General features: G+C 48.9%; 1 protein-coding gene across 1 annotated transcript in view; it reads right to left on the minus strand.

The window, feature by feature from the left end:
- Positions 1-482: 482 nt before the first annotated feature.
- frmd8 (FERM domain containing 8) overlaps positions 483-18941 on the minus strand; it is a 39583-nt gene continuing 21124 nt past the window's right edge. Inside the window, exons 7-11 of the mRNA XM_080182423.1 lie at positions 16603-16821; positions 14818-14941; positions 13425-13574; positions 9893-10082; positions 483-960 (exon numbers count right to left, since the gene is read on the minus strand). Coding sequence (XP_080038549.1) covers positions 839-960; positions 9893-10082; positions 13425-13574; positions 14818-14941; positions 16603-16821 — 805 coding nt within the window. The 3' untranslated portion in view covers positions 483-838. The remainder of the gene's footprint in view (positions 961-9892; positions 10083-13424; positions 13575-14817; positions 14942-16602; positions 16822-18941) is intronic.

Consider the following 18941-nt stretch of genomic DNA (forward strand, 5'->3'; position numbering starts at 1 on the left):
CACACCTTTGGACAGGAGGAGGCAATTTAGCATGGCCAATCCACCTAACCCGCACATCTTTAGGATCACAGGAGGAAGCTGGAGGACTCGGAGAAAACCCACGTAGACACGGGGAGAACGTGCAGTCTCTGCACAGTGACCCGAGCCAGGAATCGAACCCGGGTCCCTGGCGCTGTGAGGCAGCAGTGCTAACCCACTGTGCCACTGAAGGCCAACGGTGCAGCGCTAGTGCAGCCACCTACGAGCCGTGCACGCCATCAGTCAGATGGTTGTATCAGTGCTATATTGAGTGGATGACAAACCTCCCCCCTCCAACCAGCTTTAACATAAGACCCCCCGCCCCCCACCGATACAGTGGAGAGACCTTCACCCTTTCAGAGCCCACACACGATTTCTCCTAGAAATAAAAGGACCAAGTGGGGCAGAAGGACATGATTTATCCCACTGCGCCGTATAACTGCTACATAATCGAGTTCATATCATTCTTAAATAAACAAAGTTTTATATATACATAATATAGATCTGTAATTTCAAATGGTTCCTCCGAGGTTCGAGACTAGATAATTGGGATCCAGGAATACCGCAGCATTGTGCGTCAGGGAGCCTCCAGCAAACCTGACGTGAAGAACAGAGAAGGAGTCCCGTTGTTTAGTCTCTGCAAGCTCTCTCCAATCCACCAGACTGTGGGGTTTAGTCTCAACTGTTGGTAAGCGCCTGGTTTTGTTCCCCTCCCTCCCCCCAAAACCATCGTCACCACCCCCTTCGGTCCTCTTTGGGAATATACGGCACCCCTCCACCCTCCTCGCCCTCGGAACCCTTCTCGTGTCAATGAACGGCCTCAGCCTTGCTCCAGTGTCTCTGTGACCTCCACCGCACTGTAAGTGGAGGTCGGGCCCTGGGACAACTGTCGGGTAAAGAATGACGCCGCTCTCTTGGGTTTCACCCGCTTGATTTCTTTGCCTGGGTGGGTGGGAGGGAGGAGGGGGGAAAAAGAAGAAAAAGGAACAAGATAAACAACTGGTGTTCACACACCTCAGGAGATCCCAAAGCGCCACACAGCTCCAGCGAAACACTTCCTGAAGTGTGCTCATTCCAGCGACAGAACAAACACAGCAACTCCCACCCACACACACAGATTGGTGTAAGGGGCAGAGTAGTGGGTTAGCACTGCTGTCACACAGCGCCAGGGACCTGGGTTCGATTCCCGGCTTGGGTCACTGTCTGTGCGGAATTTGCACATTCTCCCCGTGTCTGCGTGGGTTTCCTCGGGCTCTCCGGTTTCCTCCCACGGTCCAAAAGACGTGCTGGTTAGGTGCTAAATTCTCCCCCAGTGTAACCCAAACAGGCGCTGGAGTGTGGCGACTGGGGGAATTGTCACAGTAACTGCATTGCAGCATTAATATAAACCTAGTTGTGACACTAATAAACTTGAGACTTGAAAACTAGAGGGTATAGGTTCGAAGTTGGGGGGGGAGGGGGGGGATTTAAAAAAGGACCCGAGGGGCAACTTCTTCACACGTGCGCATGGAATGAGCTGTCAGAGAATCATAGAATCCTTACAGTGCAGAAAGAAGCCATTTGACCCATTGAGTCTGCACCGACCACAATCCCACCCAGGCCCTATCCCTGTGATGCCACATATTTACCCTGCTAATCCCCCTGATACTAGGGTCAATTTATAATGGCCAATCCACCTGACATCTTTGATCTGTGGGAGGAAACTGGAGCACCTGGAGGAAACCCTAAGCGGACACTGGGGGTACAATTACAACATTTAAAAAGCATTTGGTTAAGTACGTGGATGGGAAAGGATTAGAGAGATAGGGGGCCAAATGCGGGCAGTCGGCACTAGCTGGGAGGACATCACAGTTGGCATGGAGCAGATGGGCCGAAGGGCCAGTTTCCATGCCGTATTGCTTTATTACTCTGTATAGAGTGCCACCCCAGCTAGATAACCCGCTTTTATTAATCTTTGATGAGGGATAAACACAGACCCCCCCCCCCCCCCCCCCAGGGACAGCCAGGGAGAAATCCACTGCTCTTCTAATAGCAGTGAGGTCGTTAAGAGCCTCCCTGCGGAGGGAGCAGACGAGAGTTTGATGTCCGCTCTGAAAGGCGGTATACTGACCCTTGAGAGGATCACCGGGAGCACAGGCTTAGAGTGGCAGCTGAACCCACAGCTTCTGGCTTTGGAGGGGAGACGCTTTCCCGTAACAGCCGCACCCTGTGGAGCCACAGTTAACAACACCCCTCCCTCCCTCCCACTGCCACACACGCTCAGAGGTCAGGGACTGAGGCAAAGCTCAGATGAAGGTCTCCAAGATTGCATCCCATGCTTTGAGGTTTCTGGACTTTATGAACAGCAGGTCCCCACGTAATCGCAGCAACCTCAAACCACTGGACAAGCTACCAGCCTCCTCCTGAAATAAGTTAAAAGTTTATTTATTAGTGTCACAAATAAGGCTTAGATTAACACTGCAATGAAGTTACTGTGAAACCCACTAGTCAACACACTCCGATGCCTGTTCGGATACACTGAGGGAGGATTTAGCACCTAACCAGCACGTCTTTCAGACTGTGGGAGGAACAGTTTAAAGCTTATTAGTGTCACTAGTAGGCTTAGATCAACGCCACGATGAAGTTACTGTGAAAATCCCCTTGTCGCCTCTCAACGCAATCTGTTCAGGTCAACGATCCTAACCAGCATGTTTTTCAGATTGTGGGAGGAAACTGGAGGACCCGGAGGAAACCCACGCAGACACGGGGAGAACATGCAAACTCCAGAGATGACCCCAAGCCTGGAATCAAACCCGGGACCCACACGCTGTGAGGCAGCAGTGCTAACCCACTGTGCCACCCAATGTACTCTGAACGATAATGCTTTGTCTGTATAGTGCACGAGAAACAATACTTTTCACTGTTTAATACATATGACAATAATAAATCAAATCAAAAGTTGATCTTTCTCTACACCCTAGCTATGAACACGCAGAATGTAGCGTTACACTCTCCTTTCCTTCTCTATGAAAGATATGTTTTGTCTATATAGCACACAAGAAACAATACTTGTCACTGTATCCCAATACATGTGACATTAATTAAATCTAGTCAGGTATGCTTTGTCTGCATAGTGCGCAAAAAACTGCCCTTCTGAGCTGGAGAGCAAGACACCCACAGGGAGGAAGACAGGTTTGATTTTAAACCTGCAGTTCAGACCTACAGAGGTTCAAAATTCACTTTTCTTTATAAAAAGTGAAGTGTCACGAGGCTTACACTCACACCACAATGAAGTTACTGTGAAAATCCCTTAGTTGCCACACTCCAGCACCTGTTCGGGTTACACTGAGGGAGAATTTAAGCACAGCCTTAGCTCCAGTGTTACCTCAGCAAGTCAGCCAGAGCTACGCTATTAGTTAGGTTAAGGTGTAAGGTCTACGCTATGGGTTAGGTTAAGGTGTACTGGCCTTCATCAATCGAGGGATTGAGTTTAGGAGTCGGGAGATAATGCTGCAGCTGTATAAGACCCTGGTCAGACCCCACTTGGAGTGTTGCCTCATTACAGGAGGGATGTGGAAGCTATTGAAAGGGTGCAGAGGAGATTTACAAGGATGTGGCCTGGATTGGGTGGCATGCCTTATGAGGGTAGGTTGAGGGAGCTCAGTCTTTTCTCCTTGGAGAGATGAAGGATGAGGGGGGACCTGATAGAGGTGTATAAGATGATGAGAGGTACAGATCGGGTGGATTCTCAGAGGCTTTTTCCCCAGGGCTGAAATGGCTGCTACGAGAGGACACAGGTTTAAGGTGCTGGGGAGTAGGTACAGAGGAGATGTCCGGGGTAAGTTTCTCACTCAAAGGGTGGTGGGTGAGTGGAATAGGCTGCCGTCGGTGGTGGTGGAGGCAAATTCTGTAGGGTCTTTTAAAGAGACTTCTGGATGAGTACATGGGACTGAATAGGATTGAGGGTTATAGGTAAGTCTGGTAGGTAGAGACAAGAGCGGCGCAACTTGTGGGCTGAAGGGCCTGTTTGTGCTGTAGTTTTTCTACGATTCTATGGTCGGGTGGCGGGGGTGGGGGGGGGGGGGGGGGGGGGGAGAGAGAGAGGAGGGAGAATGACGACAACTTGGAGTCACGAGTGGAATCGAGACGCTGGAGGAGCTGTTCAGTAAACTGATATAATGGAGTGTCCGCTTCCTGTGACGAAGAACAAGCTTTTTAAAATGCAGCACACAGAGGCTCCCTAACAGCAGAATCCTGGCACCGCACCAAGAGCAGACAGATCCCTGCAAATGAATGAGTCTGTTTCCACACTTGTTTTTCCTCAACTCCTGACACACACTATTCACTCGGTGTAGCAACAGTCACAGCTATAAAAGAGGGCAGGGCTATGGCACAGTGCACCGCTCTGCCAACACGCACTGAAGTGGGTACAGTAAAGGCATTCAAAGTTAAAGTTTATTTATTAGTGTCACAAGTAAGGCTTACATTTACACTGCAATGAAGCTACTGTGAAATTCCCCCTAGTCACCACACTCTGGTGCCCGTTTGGGTCAATGCACCCTAACCAGCACGTCTTTCAGGCTGTGGGAGGAAACTGGAGCACCCGGAGGAAACCCACGCAGATATGGGGAGAATGTGCAGACTCCACACAGACAGTGATCCAAGCTGGGAATCAAGGTGACCACACGAGGGGAGGTAGGATGGATTTGGGAGAGAGTAATTTGTCCAAAATGGTGTACACTGCTGATCTATACCCCCCCCCCCCCCGCTTACTCATCTCATTGTGTTAGCTAATAAGCGATGCAACCGCCCGTTATTGCAACCCTGCTGCTGTCAGACTTTTGAATGGACCTACCTTATCATAGAACCCCTGCAGTACAGGAGGCGACCAATCAACCCAGAGTCTGTACTGACCCAGGCCCTACCCCTGTAACCCTTATTTACCCTGCTTATCCCCCAGACACTAAGCATGACCAATCAACCCAATCTGCACATCTTTGGACTGGAGGAGGAAACCGGAGCACCCAGAGGAAACCCACGCAGACACAGGGAGAATACGCAGACTCCACACAGACAGTGACCCGAGGCAGGAATCGAACCCAGGTCCCTGGCGCTGTGAGACAGCAGTGCTAACCCATTGTGCCACCGTGCTGCCTCACATGGGCAATTGGGACCAGCTTACTGGTTTAAAAAAAAGGGCTGGCATGTACAAGCCGGACCGAAGGGCCTGTTTCCATGCTGTAAACCTTTGTGACTAGCACGCCAGAAGCAGTACTTCTGATGTACACTCATACATGTGACAATAATAAATCAAAATATATTAAGTTGATCTTTCTCTACACCCTCCCTGTGACTGTAACACAACATTCTGCACTCTCTCCTTTCCTTCTCTATGAATGGTATGCTCTGTCTGTATAGTGCGCAAGAAACAATACCTTTCACTGTACCCCAATACACGTGGACAATAAATCAAATCAAAATCCCATCTATTACTGACACTACATGCTGCATTCTCCTTTCCTTCTCTATGAGTGGTATGCTTTATCTGTATAGTGCGCAAGAAACAATGCTTTTCACTGTATCCCAATACACATGACAATAATAAATCAGATTTGTAGATGACCTTAACAGCTAGCAAGTTGATGAGCGAGACCCGGTTCTAATCCTAAACTAACAAGGTGTTTCCTGGATGGAAGGTACAAACAACAAAGCTTCTTGCCGAAGGATGGTTATTGTGGGAGATACAAACAGCGATCATCCTTTCCATTTCAATCTTATTGGCCATTTTACTTCCTGAGACGGAGATATTCCATCCTTCCCCCTGCCGGGAATTGAGCAACAGGCCAACATTTGCACATTATCCTGCGTCCAGATTACAAACAGGAGTTGTTTTATTCTGATTCCAACTAACTCAAGAACAGCTTCTTCCCTGCTGCTGTCAGACTTTTGAATGGACCTACCTCACATTAATTTGATCTTTCTCTACACCCTAGCTATGACTGTAACAGTACATTCTGCACTCTCTCCCTTCTTTCTCTATGAACGGTATGCTTTGTCTATATAGCGTACAAGAAATAATACTTTTCACTGCATGTTAATACATGTGACAATAATAAATAAAATCAAATATATTTGTGTAAAAATGAAACTTATGCAACACTACGGACCTCAGTGTTCTCTGATCCAACAGAAACAGTTTTAATAAGTGGCTTGTTGTCTGGGTTTATGATGGAATATGGCTACAAAATGCCTCCACTTCTAACCAATGTGCTATGTTTAGTGGTCCACTTGGAAACATTACCTCTTACCCTCTACCTGTCAAGCCTCCTGATGCTCCAATCTGCACATTAGCAAGTGTGAGGTTATCCACTTTGGCAGAAATAATAGGAGGGATTACTATTTAAAGCGTGAAAAGCTGTAGCATGCTACGGCGCAGAGGGACCTGGGGGTCCTTGTGCACAAAACGCAAAGACCCAGTCTGCAGGTGACCAAGAAGGCAAATGGGATGCTGGCCTTTATAGCGAGGGGGATAGAATATAAAAGCAGGGAGGTCTTGCTGCAACTGTACAGGGCACTGGTGAGGCCGCAGCTGGGGTACTGTGTGCAGTTTTGGTCGCCGCACTTGCGCAAGGATATTTTGGCCTTGGAGGGAGTGCACAGGAGGTTCACTAGGCTGATACCGGAGTTGAGGGGGTTGGACTATGAAGAGAGACTAAATAGACTGGGTCTGTACTCGGAGTTTAGAAGGATGAGGGGTGGATCTTATAGAGACGTATAAGATAATGAAGGGGATGGATAGGGTAGAGGTAGAGTGATTCTTCCCACTCAAAGGACAGCAGGACTAGAGGGCACAGCCTCAAGATAAGGGGGCGGGGGGGTGCAGTTTAGAACGGAGTTGAGGAGGAACTTCTTCACTCAAAGGGTGGTGAATCTCTCGAATTCTCTGCCCGTTGAAGTGGTGGACGCTACCTTGCTAAATATATTTAAGTCACGGGTAGATAGGTTTTTGACAGACAAGGGAATTAAGGGTTATGGAGAGAAAGCGGGAAAGTGGAACTGATCCACTTCAGATCAGCCATGATCTTACTGAATGGCGGGGCAGGCTCAAAGGGCTAGATGGCCTACTCCTGCTCCTATTTCTTATGTTCTTACATCTTTCCCTTACTCACTGTTCACCTCCAGACAGCAGGGTCCCAGAGACAAACTCTACTCAAATGTTTTGTTTGGCAGAGAGACTTAACCAGTACAAGCTTACGCCTCCTAACCCACATCACACGAGTAACTTTCGTTCCCCAGTTACCTCCTTCAAATTATAGTGCAGAAGAGGACATTTAGCCATCGAGCCTGCATCGACATTCTGACAAGAGTACCTTACCCAGGCCTTAACTGCCACACTATGCCAGTAATCGCCACACATTTAACACGGCTAAACCTACACATCTTTGGACACTAAGGGGCAATTTAGCATGGCTAATCCATCTAACTGCACATCTCTGAACACCAAGGGGCTCCAAATTCCTCCCACAGTCCACAGATGTGCGGGTTAGGTGGATTGGCCATGCTAAATTGCCCCTTAGTGTTCAAAGATGTACAGGTTAGGTGGATTGGCCATGTTAAATTGCCCATTAGTGTTCAAAGATGTACAGGTTAGGTGGATTGGCCATGTTAAATTGCCCCTTAGTGTCTGGAGGATTAGCTAGGGTAAATGTGTGAGGTTTTGGGAATAGGATCTGGGTGGGATTGTGGTCAGCACAGACCTGACAGGCTGAATGGTCTTCTGAACTGTAGGGATTGTATGATTCAGAGGGTGCCATTGCACTGGCCCATCACTGTACCGAACAACTGTACTTATTCCCCTTTCAGCCTTCGACTGCTTCTTGTGGATTTTGGAGAGGTATAACCGAGGGTTAGACTTCCTCTGAGTGCTGGCCAGTTGACAAATCCGTGAACATTCCTCGGCATGGTATTTCAATGTGATCATCTCGTCTGCGCTGTCTGGATTCACAGAACTGCTTTTACAACACAGCAGCACCCTCTGATGTCAGGGAACAGAAATGACAGAAACAGGTTGGTGAGGCCACCTCCTGGAGTACTGTGTACAGTTTTGGTCTCCTTATCTGAGGAAGGATGTCCTTGCTATAGAGGGAGTACAGTGAAGGTTTACCAGGCTGATTCCTGGGATGGCAGGTCTGTCATATGAGGAGAGACTGAGTGGGTTAGGATTATATTCACTGGAGTTTAGAAGAGTGAGAGGGGATCTGATAGAAACTTATAAAATTCTAACAGGGTTAGACAGGGTAGATTCAGAAAGAATGTTCCCCATGGTGGGGGGAGTACAGGGGGTGATAGTTTGAGGATTCGGGGTAAACCTTTTAGAACTGAGGTGAGGAGAAATTTCTTCACCCAGAGTGTGGTGGAATTCACTCCCACAGAAAGTAGTTGAGGCCAGAACGTTGTGTGATTTCAAGAAGGAATTAGATATCACTCTTGGGGCTAAAGGGATCGAGGGGATATGGGGGCTGCGGGGAAAATCAGGATATTGAATTTGACAATTAGCCATGATTTTAATGAATGGCAGAGCAGGATTGAAGGGCCGAATGGCCTCCTCCTGCTTCTAGTTTCTATATTTCTATGTCTGCGCATAGGGCCGAATGGCCAACTCCTTCGAGCCTGCTTCACCATTCATCTTGATCATGGCTGATCATCCAATTCAATATCCTAATCCCCCCAATATCCCTCGATCCCTTTAGCCCCAAGAGCGATATCTAATTTCTTCTTGAAATCGTTTTAGTCTCAACTACTTTCTGTGGGAGTGAATTCCACAGGCTCACCGGGTGAAGAAATTTCTCCTCACCTCAGTTCTAAAAGGTTTACCCCTTATCCTCAAACTCTGACCCCCTGGTTCTGGGCTTCCCCCCACCATGGGGAACATTCTTTCTGAATCTACCCTGTCTAACCCTGTTAGAATTTTATAAGTTTCTATCAGATCCCCAGATCGTTTCTGCGTGGGTTTCCTCCGGATGCTCCGATTTCCTCTCACACTCCGAAAGACGTGTTAAATTCTCCCTCGGTGTACCCAAACAGGCGCCGGAGTGTGTGGCGACTAGGGGATTTTCACAATAGCTTCATTGCAGTGTTAATGTAAGCTATTTGTGGCACTTTAATCTGCCAGCAAGCAGCAATTTTTGTTACTGGTGAACACTAAGCTTGTTGGAGTGAGGGGTACTGAACAAAGCACCCTGACTGACATGCCTTGCCCTCTCCCCAGAAAGGCTCCCTCCCGATGGTGTACCCGAACAGGTGCCGGAGTGTGGCGACTAAGGGATTTTCACAGTAGCTTCACTACAGCGTTAATGTAAACCTTACTGTGACCTCCGACTGCAACATTCCTTCACCTCCCAGCACCCCCAAAGTAAGCCTGCTCGTGACACTAATAAACAAACTTTAAAGCTTTTAATTTAAGCTTTAAAGAGGAGGCAGCAGGAGTGTGCTGCTGACACGACTCAGGGCCATGCTTCTGTGTACGGTTAGTAAATGAATCTAGCCCCTGACCCTCCCGTGTCCACTGGGGGAGGTACGGTGGCACAGTGGTTCGTGCTGCTGCCTCATAGTGCCAGGGATCCGGGTTCGATTCCCAGCTTGGGTCCGTGTGGAGTCTGCACGTTTTCCCCATGTTTGCGTGAGTTTCCACCAGGTGCTCTGGTTTCCTCCCACAGTCTGAAAGATGCGCTGGTTAGGGTATATAGGGAGAATTTAGCATGAACAGGCACCAGAGTGTGGGACTAGGGGAATTTCACAGAAACTTCATTGCAGTGTTAACATAAGCCTCACTGCGACACTAATAAATAATCCACTGTCACTGCGCGAGATGTGTGTTAAAGAGCCCTCGGCCTACCCTCCTCCACGTAGTCGATGGTGGATAGCTGCTGGATTCGGTTGCACACCACACTGTTCTGTCGCTTCAGCTTGCCGCGTTTCTCCTTGGGCCTCGGGGGTTTTGAAGCAATGGTTTCCTGCGCCGGGGGCATCTCAAAGGCAGCATTAAAATCGATACAGTAATCGATCATTCCACTCATCAGCTCTGCCTGTGGGTACACGGAAAGACAGACACACACACAGGGACACATTAGTTTCAAGGTATCACCCTGTCCCCTCCCAAACCCAAAGGAGCTACACTTCCTTGGTCACTGTTGCCCTGACTATGCAGGCGTGGCTAATCAACGAGCAGTGGCAGACTATTCAACTGTGAGAGGAATCATACCTCATCACAATTTGATAGCCATACAACCTCGGACTGGTACAGATTGCCAGGCTGTGACCCAGAGCAGGAACACTGGTTCTCCCAGTTTTGTGCAGGGCTAACTCTGGCCCACATATTGCTCTTGATAAGAGGTGCAGTCTGTGCACCCTGGATGTTCCTGGCTAGTTGTGGTCTGCTACAGCACCAGGTTACCCAACTTGGGTACTGTGATCGTAAAATCCCAACAGTGCATCGAGTCCGCACCATCTCTGACAGGCCCTGTCCCCTGCCCCATCCCCATAACCCGCACATTTACCATAGCATAATCTAACCTGAGGGGCAATTTAGCACGGCCAATCCCTCTAACCTGCATGTCTTTGGACTGCGGGAAGAAACTGGAGCTCCCGGAGGAAACCCACGCAGACACGGGGGAGAACGTGCAGACTCCGCACAGACGGACAGTGACCCAAGCCAGGAATCGAACCTGGGTCTTTGGCGCGGAGGAGCAGCAGTGCTAACCCATTGTGGGAAACCACTTAGGGAAACTGGTTAACGCTTTCTCCCTTGCCTGCACTCCACACAAAGTGCAAAGAAAAAAAAACTACTGAAACTTTTACACACAAGTTATTAAGTTGTTAGTCTACATATTTCGAAATAACTAGGCACTTAATCAGCCATTTAGCAAGACAAGATATTCTTGTGTTTGATGATGTTTTTACTGTCCCTGCACCCGCCTCTAATAACTAAGTTTTTAAAAAAACTTGTCTGACAAGGAGGAGGACAAAGCCAAGAAGCGATGTCGTCACACAGCAGGTCAAGGGTAAGGCAGACGTGATAAAGTCATTGAGGGAGACAGAATTATCAGGTTCAAGCGCTAGTCAGATTATGAGCAAGGATTGTGCACGCGTTAGAAAATAATGCTTCAATATATAAAAACCCAAATCAATTTTCTCATTTTGGGGTGACACGGTGGCACAGTGGGTTAGCACTGCTGCTTCACAACTCCAGGGACCTGGGTTTGAATCCCAGCTTGGGTCACCATCTGTGTGGAGTTTGCACATTCTCCCTGTGTCTGTGAGAGTTTTCTCCGGTTTCCTCCCACAGTCCAAAGATGTGCTGATTAGATTGATTGGCCATGCTAAAATTGCCCCTTAGTATCCTGAAGGTTAGAGAGATTACCGGGTAAATATGTAGGGGTATGGGGGTGGGCCTGGGTGGGATTGCAGTCAGTGTAGACTTGATGGGCCGAATGGCCTCTTTCTGTACTGTAGGGTTTCTATGAATCTAACCGGCATGGGAGATAAAATTATTTCACTGGGTGGCATGGCAGCACGGTGGTTAGCACCGCTGCCTCACAGCGCCAGGGACCTGGGTTCGATCCCCAGCTTTGGGTCACTGTCTGTGTGGAGTCTGAACGTTCTGTGTCTGTGTGGGTTTCCTCCGGATGCTCCGGTTTCCTCCCACAGTCCGAAAGATGTGTAGGTTAGGTGGATTGGTCATGCTAAATTGCCCCTTCGTGTCAGGGGGATTAGCAGGGTAAATGAGAGGTTACAGGGATAGGACCAGGGTGGGATTGTGGTTGGTGCAGACACAATGGGTCAAATGGCCTCCATCTGCACTGTAGGGATTCTGTGATTCAATTCTCTGAATCGACCAACATTTTTGGTTTCTGGCCCCAGTGAGAACTGAGCCAAGCTCATTGCAAATTATTTGCCAGACGCAAGACTTTGTCCAGAACACTCAGCTCAGAAACGGTCACTCCATGCGTCCTGTCCTGTGTTTCTGCTCCACACCAGCCTCCTCCCACCCTCTCGGCATCAAACCCCGTCAGAACATGCCTTCTGCTGCTTTCTCCCCTCATACTTCTACTCAGCTTCCCCCCCCTTCAATGACCGAGAGAGAAAACGCTGGAAAATCTCAGCAGGTCTGTAAGGAGAGAAAACAGAGCTGACATTTCGAGTCCAGATGACCCTTTGTCAAAGGCAAAGAAAGAGGGAGATATTTATACTGCAGGGGGAGGGAATGAAAGATGAGTCATAGCCACAGAAACCAGGGGAAAGGCTGCTAATGGCAGCCCGTAGAGAGAAGAGAAAGGGCAGAGAAGCTGGAATCAGAGGGTAAACTGTGACAGATGATGATGATGTTTACAGGGGGTGGCCCAGAGGACAGAGGTAGAGTGTAGAAAAGGGGAAGTAGGGGGGAGAAAAATGAAGGAAGACAAGAAATAAAAAGGTAGAGAGGAGTTAAAAATGAAATAAAATGTAAACAAAGCGGGTGGAGGTGGGGTAGAGCGAATCATCTGGAGTTGTTGAATTCGATGTTGAGATTGGAAGGCTGTAAAGTGCCCAGCCAGAAGATGAGATGCTGTTCCTCCAGTTTGCGTCGAGTTTCACTGGAACACTGTACAGTTTTGGTCTCCTTACTTGAGAAAGGATATACGGGCACTGGAGGGGGTGCAGAGGAGATTCACTAGGTTGATTCCAGAGTTGGGAGGGTTGGCTTATGAGGAGAGACTGAGCAGACTGGGGCTATACTCATTGGAATTTAGAAGAATGAGGGGAGATCTTATAGAAACATGTAAGATTATGAAGGGAATAGATAAAATAGAAGCAGGGAAGTTGTTTCCACTGGCGGGTGAAACTAGAACTTGGGGGCATAGCCTCAAAATAAGGGGGAGCAGATTTAGGACTGAGTTGAGGAGGAACTTCTTCACACAAAGGGTTGTGAATCTGTGGAATTCCCTGCCCAGTTGAGGCTCCCTCATTGAATGTTTTTAAGGCAAGGATAGATAGATTTTTGAACAGTAAAGGAATTAAGGGTTATGGTGAGCGGGTGGGTAAGTGGAGCTGAGTCCATGAAAAGATCAGCCATGATCTTATTGAATGGCGGAGCAGGATCGAGGGGCCAGATGGCCGACTCCTGCTCCTAGTTCTTATTGCAGAAGGACAGACACCTGGGCATGGGAGCAGGACCGTGTGTTAAAAACGCAAGCACCCGGAAGGTCAGGGTCCTGATTGTGCACAGACCGGAGGTGCTCAGCAAAGCCATCACCCAGTCTACGCTTGGTCTCTCCAGTATAGAGGAGACCACATTGGGGATGCGGCTCCCCCCTTCAACGCATGTTTAAACGCACTCTGCCTCGCAGCAGGCGAGACCCACACCGAGCAGGCTGTCATCTCCTTCTTACCTGCTTGGAATAGATCTTCAGAAGCTTGTTCACAACAGCTCCTCCCTCTTCCCCGTCAAATTCCAGCCATAAGATGTCAGTGGTGTCCTCATCCTCGGAGGAGGTGTATTCCCACGACAGCTCATGAAAACAGAGGGCCAAGAGCACGCACTGGATAGAGTGAAAGGGAAGATCTGACATTAATTACTTTCCCAATGGCAATCAGTTTAAATCAACTCAACTCTGGGGGTGGGTGACGGTCTAGTGGTATTATCGCTCAGCTACTAATGTTCTGGAGGGCCTGGGTTCTTATCCCAGTTCCATTAATACCCAGATTGCCTCCACTGGCCAATGCCCAAATTGTAGAATCAGCACCGTGCAGAAAGAAGCCACTCAGCCCATCAGGTCTGCACTGATCCTTCTCCAGGCCCACCTCAGTTCCTTATCCCCATAACCCCACATATTTGTCCCTCTGATCCCCTTAACCTGCACATCTTTGGACACCAATGGGCAACTCAGGGCAGCATGGCGGCAGTGGGTTAGTACTGCTGCCTCACAGCACCAGGGACCTGGGTTCGATTCCCAGATTGGGTCACTGTCTGTGTGGGGGTCTCCCCACACATTCTCCCCATGTCTGCGTGGGTCTCCTCCAGGTGCTCCGGCTTCCTTCCACAGTCCGAAAGATGCGCGGTTTAGATAGACTAACCCGAACAGGTACCGGAGTGTGGCGACTCAGGGAATTTCACAATAACTTCATTGCAGTGTTAATGTAAGACTACTTGTGACTAATGAATAAACTTAATTTAGCATGGCCAACCTACCTAATCTGCATATCTGTGGACACTAAGGGGCATTTTCATAGAATCCTACAGAGCAAAAGGTGGCCATTCGGCCCATCGAGCCACCGTGTTTGCATTATCTGCACATTTGACCATCCCGTCTATATTATAACATATGGGGCTGCACAGTGGTCAGCACTGCTGCCTCACAGCGCCAGAGCCCCGGGTTCGATTCCCAGCTTGGGTCACTGTCTGCGCGGAGTCTGCATGTTCTCCCCGTGTCTGCGTGGGTTTCCTCCAGGTGCTCTGGTTTCCTCCCATAGTCCGAAAGATGGGCAGGTTAGGTGCTAAATTCTCCCTCAGTGTTACCGAACAGGCGCCGGACTGTGGCAACTGGGGGATTTTCACAGTAACTCCATTGCAGTGTGAATGTAAGCAGGTGCATTGAGGGACAGTGGTTAGCACTGCTATGCACAGTCAAGCTAAATTGACCCAAGTGTTGGGAGGGGGGGATTAGTGGGGTAAATATGTGCAGTTATGGGGATTGGGCCTGGGTGGGATTGTGGTCGGCGCAGACTCGATGGGCCGAATGGCCTATTTCTGCATTGTAGGGATTCTAAATGATTAAACATCACCTTTTCCTTGCTGTCCATGACTGACACACCATCCAGGCTGATGGCTATGGTCACCGGTTTGCGCCCATTCCGATGCAGAAAGCTCTGTGCCGGCTTATCAATCTCCCCGGTAAACATTGCAGAGCTGAAACGACAAGAGAACAAAGCACAAAGGTTCACCAGGATGGTACCAGGACTGAGAGCTCTCAACAATCAGGCAAGGTCCTGGGTTAGGGAGGTTCTTTCCTCTAGAAATGAAAAACTGCAGGGAAAATGGCCATTAAAAACGATGGCAGGGCCTGATAAAACAGATATACAAGTGATAAGAATCCAAAACTGGAGGGGCTTGACATTTTTGATCTGACTTATCACCACATAGAATCCCAACAGTGCAGAAGGAGACCATTCAGCCCATCAAGTCTGCACCGACCACAATCCCACCCAGGTCCTATCTCTATAACCCCATGCATTTACCCTGCCAGTCCCCCTGACACTAAGGAGCAATTTATCATGGCCAATCCACCTAACCCGTACATCTTTGGACTGTGGGAGGAAACCAGAGCACCCGCAGGAAACTTCTCCTGAACGTCCTACTGGATTTTAGTGAAAATCTTATCTCAGAAAAGCAGCCAGCTTAATCAATGACCCCGCGCACCCTGGACATTTTCCCTTCCACCTCCTTCGCTTGGTGCGCGCGCGCGGGGGGAGGGATACGTCTAAGGTCACGTTCCAACCAACTCAAGAACAGCTTCTTCCCTGTAGCTGTCAGACTTTTGAATGGACCTACCTTGCATTAAGTTGATCTTTCTCTACACCCTAGCTATGACTGTAACACTACATTCTGCACTCTCTCCTTTCCTTCTCTATGAACGGTATGCTTTGTCTGTAAAGTGCACAAGAAACAATACTTTTCACTCTATAGCAGTACATGTGGGCTGCACAGTGGGTTAGCACTGCTGTCTCTCAGCACCAGGGACCTGGGTTCGATTCCTGGCTTGGGTCACTATGTGCGTGGAGTCTGCACGTTCTGCCCCGTGTCTGCGTGGGTTTCCTCCGGGTGCTCCGGTTTCCTCCCACAATCTGAAAGACGTGCTGGTTAGGTGCTAAATTCTCCCTCAGTGTAACCCGAACAGGCAGCAGAGTGCGGCGACTAGGGGATTTTCACAGTAACTTCATTGCAGTGTTAAATGTCAGCCTTATTTGCGACACTAACAAATGAACATAAATTTAATCACAGAACGCCAGGAGAATTCAGGAACGGCATCCCAGGAATACTGTAACAAGGCAGGTAACCATTAATGGTCAGAAAACACAAGCATTTTAAGCTGTCTCTGAGGAGAGGTTGGATAAACTCAGATTGTTTTAATTGGAAAGACAGAGGCTGAGGGGAGACCTGGTAGAGGTCTACAAAATGATGAGAGGCATAGACAGGGTGGATAGTCAGAGGCTTTTCCCCAGGGTGGAAGTGTCAATTACACAGGCTCAAAGTGAGAGGGAGAAAGTTTAAGGGAGATGTGCAGGGGAAGTGGGAGTGTGTCGGGTGCCTGGAACACGCTGCCAGGGGTCGTGGTGGTGGAAGCAACATTTAAGAGGCACCTGGATGGGTTCATGAATAGGGAGGGAATAGAGGGATACGGACCAAGGACAGAAGGGTTTTTTTCAGTTTAGTTAGGGCATCATGATCAGCATGGGCTTGGAGGGGCCGAAGGGCCTGTTTCCGTGCTGTACTTTTCATTTGTTCTTTATGTACACGCCCTCAGAGTCTGAAAGGATTAGGACACCACCCACACGTTCCTGACATCTTACCCGTAATACTGCAGCAGGTGACACTTCTCCAGGTAAGCCCGATAGTGCAGCTTCAGTGCCTGTGTCTCCTCGCACGCTGAGTCCCCCACCAGCTGCCTGAAGGACTCCAGGAGGCCCTCCTCGTAGCTGTGTTGCTTCATTCCACGGCTCCGCAGCGCCGCCAGGAACCCGCCGTGCTTCTTGCAGAGATGAGCGGGAAGGAACGAGTCGACTTTCTCCCTGAAAACATTTCACACAACAGGTTACTCCAAGCTGTGTGTGTGTCTGTGTTCATATGCATGTGTGCCCAAGGCCACAAGGAACTACAGAAGGGTGGTGAATGTAAGCCCAATCCATCACACAAACCAGCCTCCCATCCATTGACTCTTTACACTTCCCGCTGCCTCAGGAAAAGCAGCCGGGATAATTAAGGACCCCACGCACCCCGGACATTCTCTCTTCTGTTGGGAAAAAGATACAAAAGTCTGAGGTCCCGTACCGACCGACTCAAGAACAGCTTCTTCCCTGCTGCTGTCAGGCTTTTGAATGGACCTACCTCGCGTTAAACTGATCTTTCTCTACACCCTCGCTATGACTGTAACACTACATTCTGCACTCTCTCCTTTCCTTCTCCATGAATGGTATGCTTTGGGATTGTGTGGTCAGGTTTCACACCGGGTGCTCCCACTCTGACTGGAGTGAGGATGGAGACTTTGGCACCCAGCCAGTTTTCCGCTCAGCGCAGTGGCACTAAGGGTTAACACTGCTGCCTCACAGCGCCAGGGACCCAGGTTCGATTCCCAGCTGGTTAGGTGGATTGGCCATGTTAAATTTTACACTAGTTTTTCAAACATAAGGAAATTTGTCATGTCCATTACGACTCTCACCAACTTTTACAGATGTACCATAGAAAGCATTCTTTCTGGTTGTATCACAGGACAGCTTCCTTCCTGCTGCTGTCAGACTTTTGGATGGACCAAGTTGATCTTTCTCTACCCCCTAGCTATGACTGTAACACTACGTTCTGCACTCTCCCCTTTTCTTCTCTATGAACGGTATGTTTTGTCTGTATAGCGCGCAAGAAACAATACTTTTCACTGTATCCCAATACACGTGACAATAATAAATCAAATCAAAAGCAAACTGATTTGACAGACGATCAGAGACACTGTGTGGAATATTCCCATCCGGCCCACCACGGCAATCGTAGCGGGCTGGGGATGCAATTCCTAGGGCGGGAATTTCCGGCTTTGGGGCGCGTGTGGAAAATCCCGCCCATCACTTCCTCAGGAGACTAAGGGAATCTCATCAGCTTTTACAGATGCACCATAGAAAGCATTCTTTCTGGGTGTATCACAGCTTGGTATGGGCTCCTGCTCTGCCCAAGACCACAAGGAACTACAAAAGGTCTTGAATGTAGCCCAATCCATCACGCAAACCAGCCTCCCATCCATTGACTCTGTCTACACTTCCCGCTGTCTCGGAGAAAGTAGCCAGCATAATTAAGGACCCCACACACCCCGGACATTCTCTCTTCCACTTTCTTTCATCGGGAAAAGGATACAGAAGTCCTGAGGTCACGTACCAACCGACTCAAGAACAGCTTCTTCCCTGCTGCTGTCAGACTTTTGAATGGACCTACCTCGCATTAAGTTGATCTTTCTCTACACCCTCGCTGTGACTGTAACACTACATTCTGCACTCTCTCCTTTCCTTCGCTATGAATGGTATGCTTTGTCTGTACAGCGCACAAGAAACAATACTTTTCACTGTATGCTAATACATCTGACAATGTTAAATCTATTGAAGTGATAAGGACGGCGGATTTCCTTCCCTAAAGGGAACCAGATGGGTTTTTCCGACAATGGGTCATCAGTAGATTCTTAATTCCAGATATTTTTTATTGAATTCAAATTCCACCATCTGCCGTGGCAGGATTCGAACATTTTACAGACACTGAAGAGAAATCTATTCACTGCAATGCTGGAAACACAGCAGCCATTTGCACACAGCAAGAAGTCTCAAAGAGCAAGTAACCAGATAACTTTATAGTGTGGCGTTGACAGGAGAATGAGTTGAAGGGGACAGCTCAGAGCCAGCACTGGTATGATGGGTCAAATGCCTATTCCTGTACTGTATTCGGGGGGCCGTACGGTGGCATAGTGGGTTAGCACTGTTGCCTCACAGCGCCAGGAACCCGGGTTCGACTCTGGGCTTGGGTCACTGTGTGGAGTCTGCACGTTCTTCTTGTGTCTGTGTGGGTTTCCTCCTGTTTCCTCCCATAGTCCGTGGGAGGAAAGACATGCTGGTTAGGCGCATTGGCCAAGCTAAATTGACCCTAGTGTCAGGTGATTAGCAGG

Source organism: Carcharhinus amblyrhynchos, unplaced genomic scaffold, assembly GCF_965287045.1.
Source record: "Carcharhinus amblyrhynchos unplaced genomic scaffold, sCarAmb.v2.hapA scaffold_54, whole genome shotgun sequence".
NCBI lineage: Eukaryota > Metazoa > Chordata > Chondrichthyes > Carcharhiniformes > Carcharhinidae > Carcharhinus > Carcharhinus amblyrhynchos.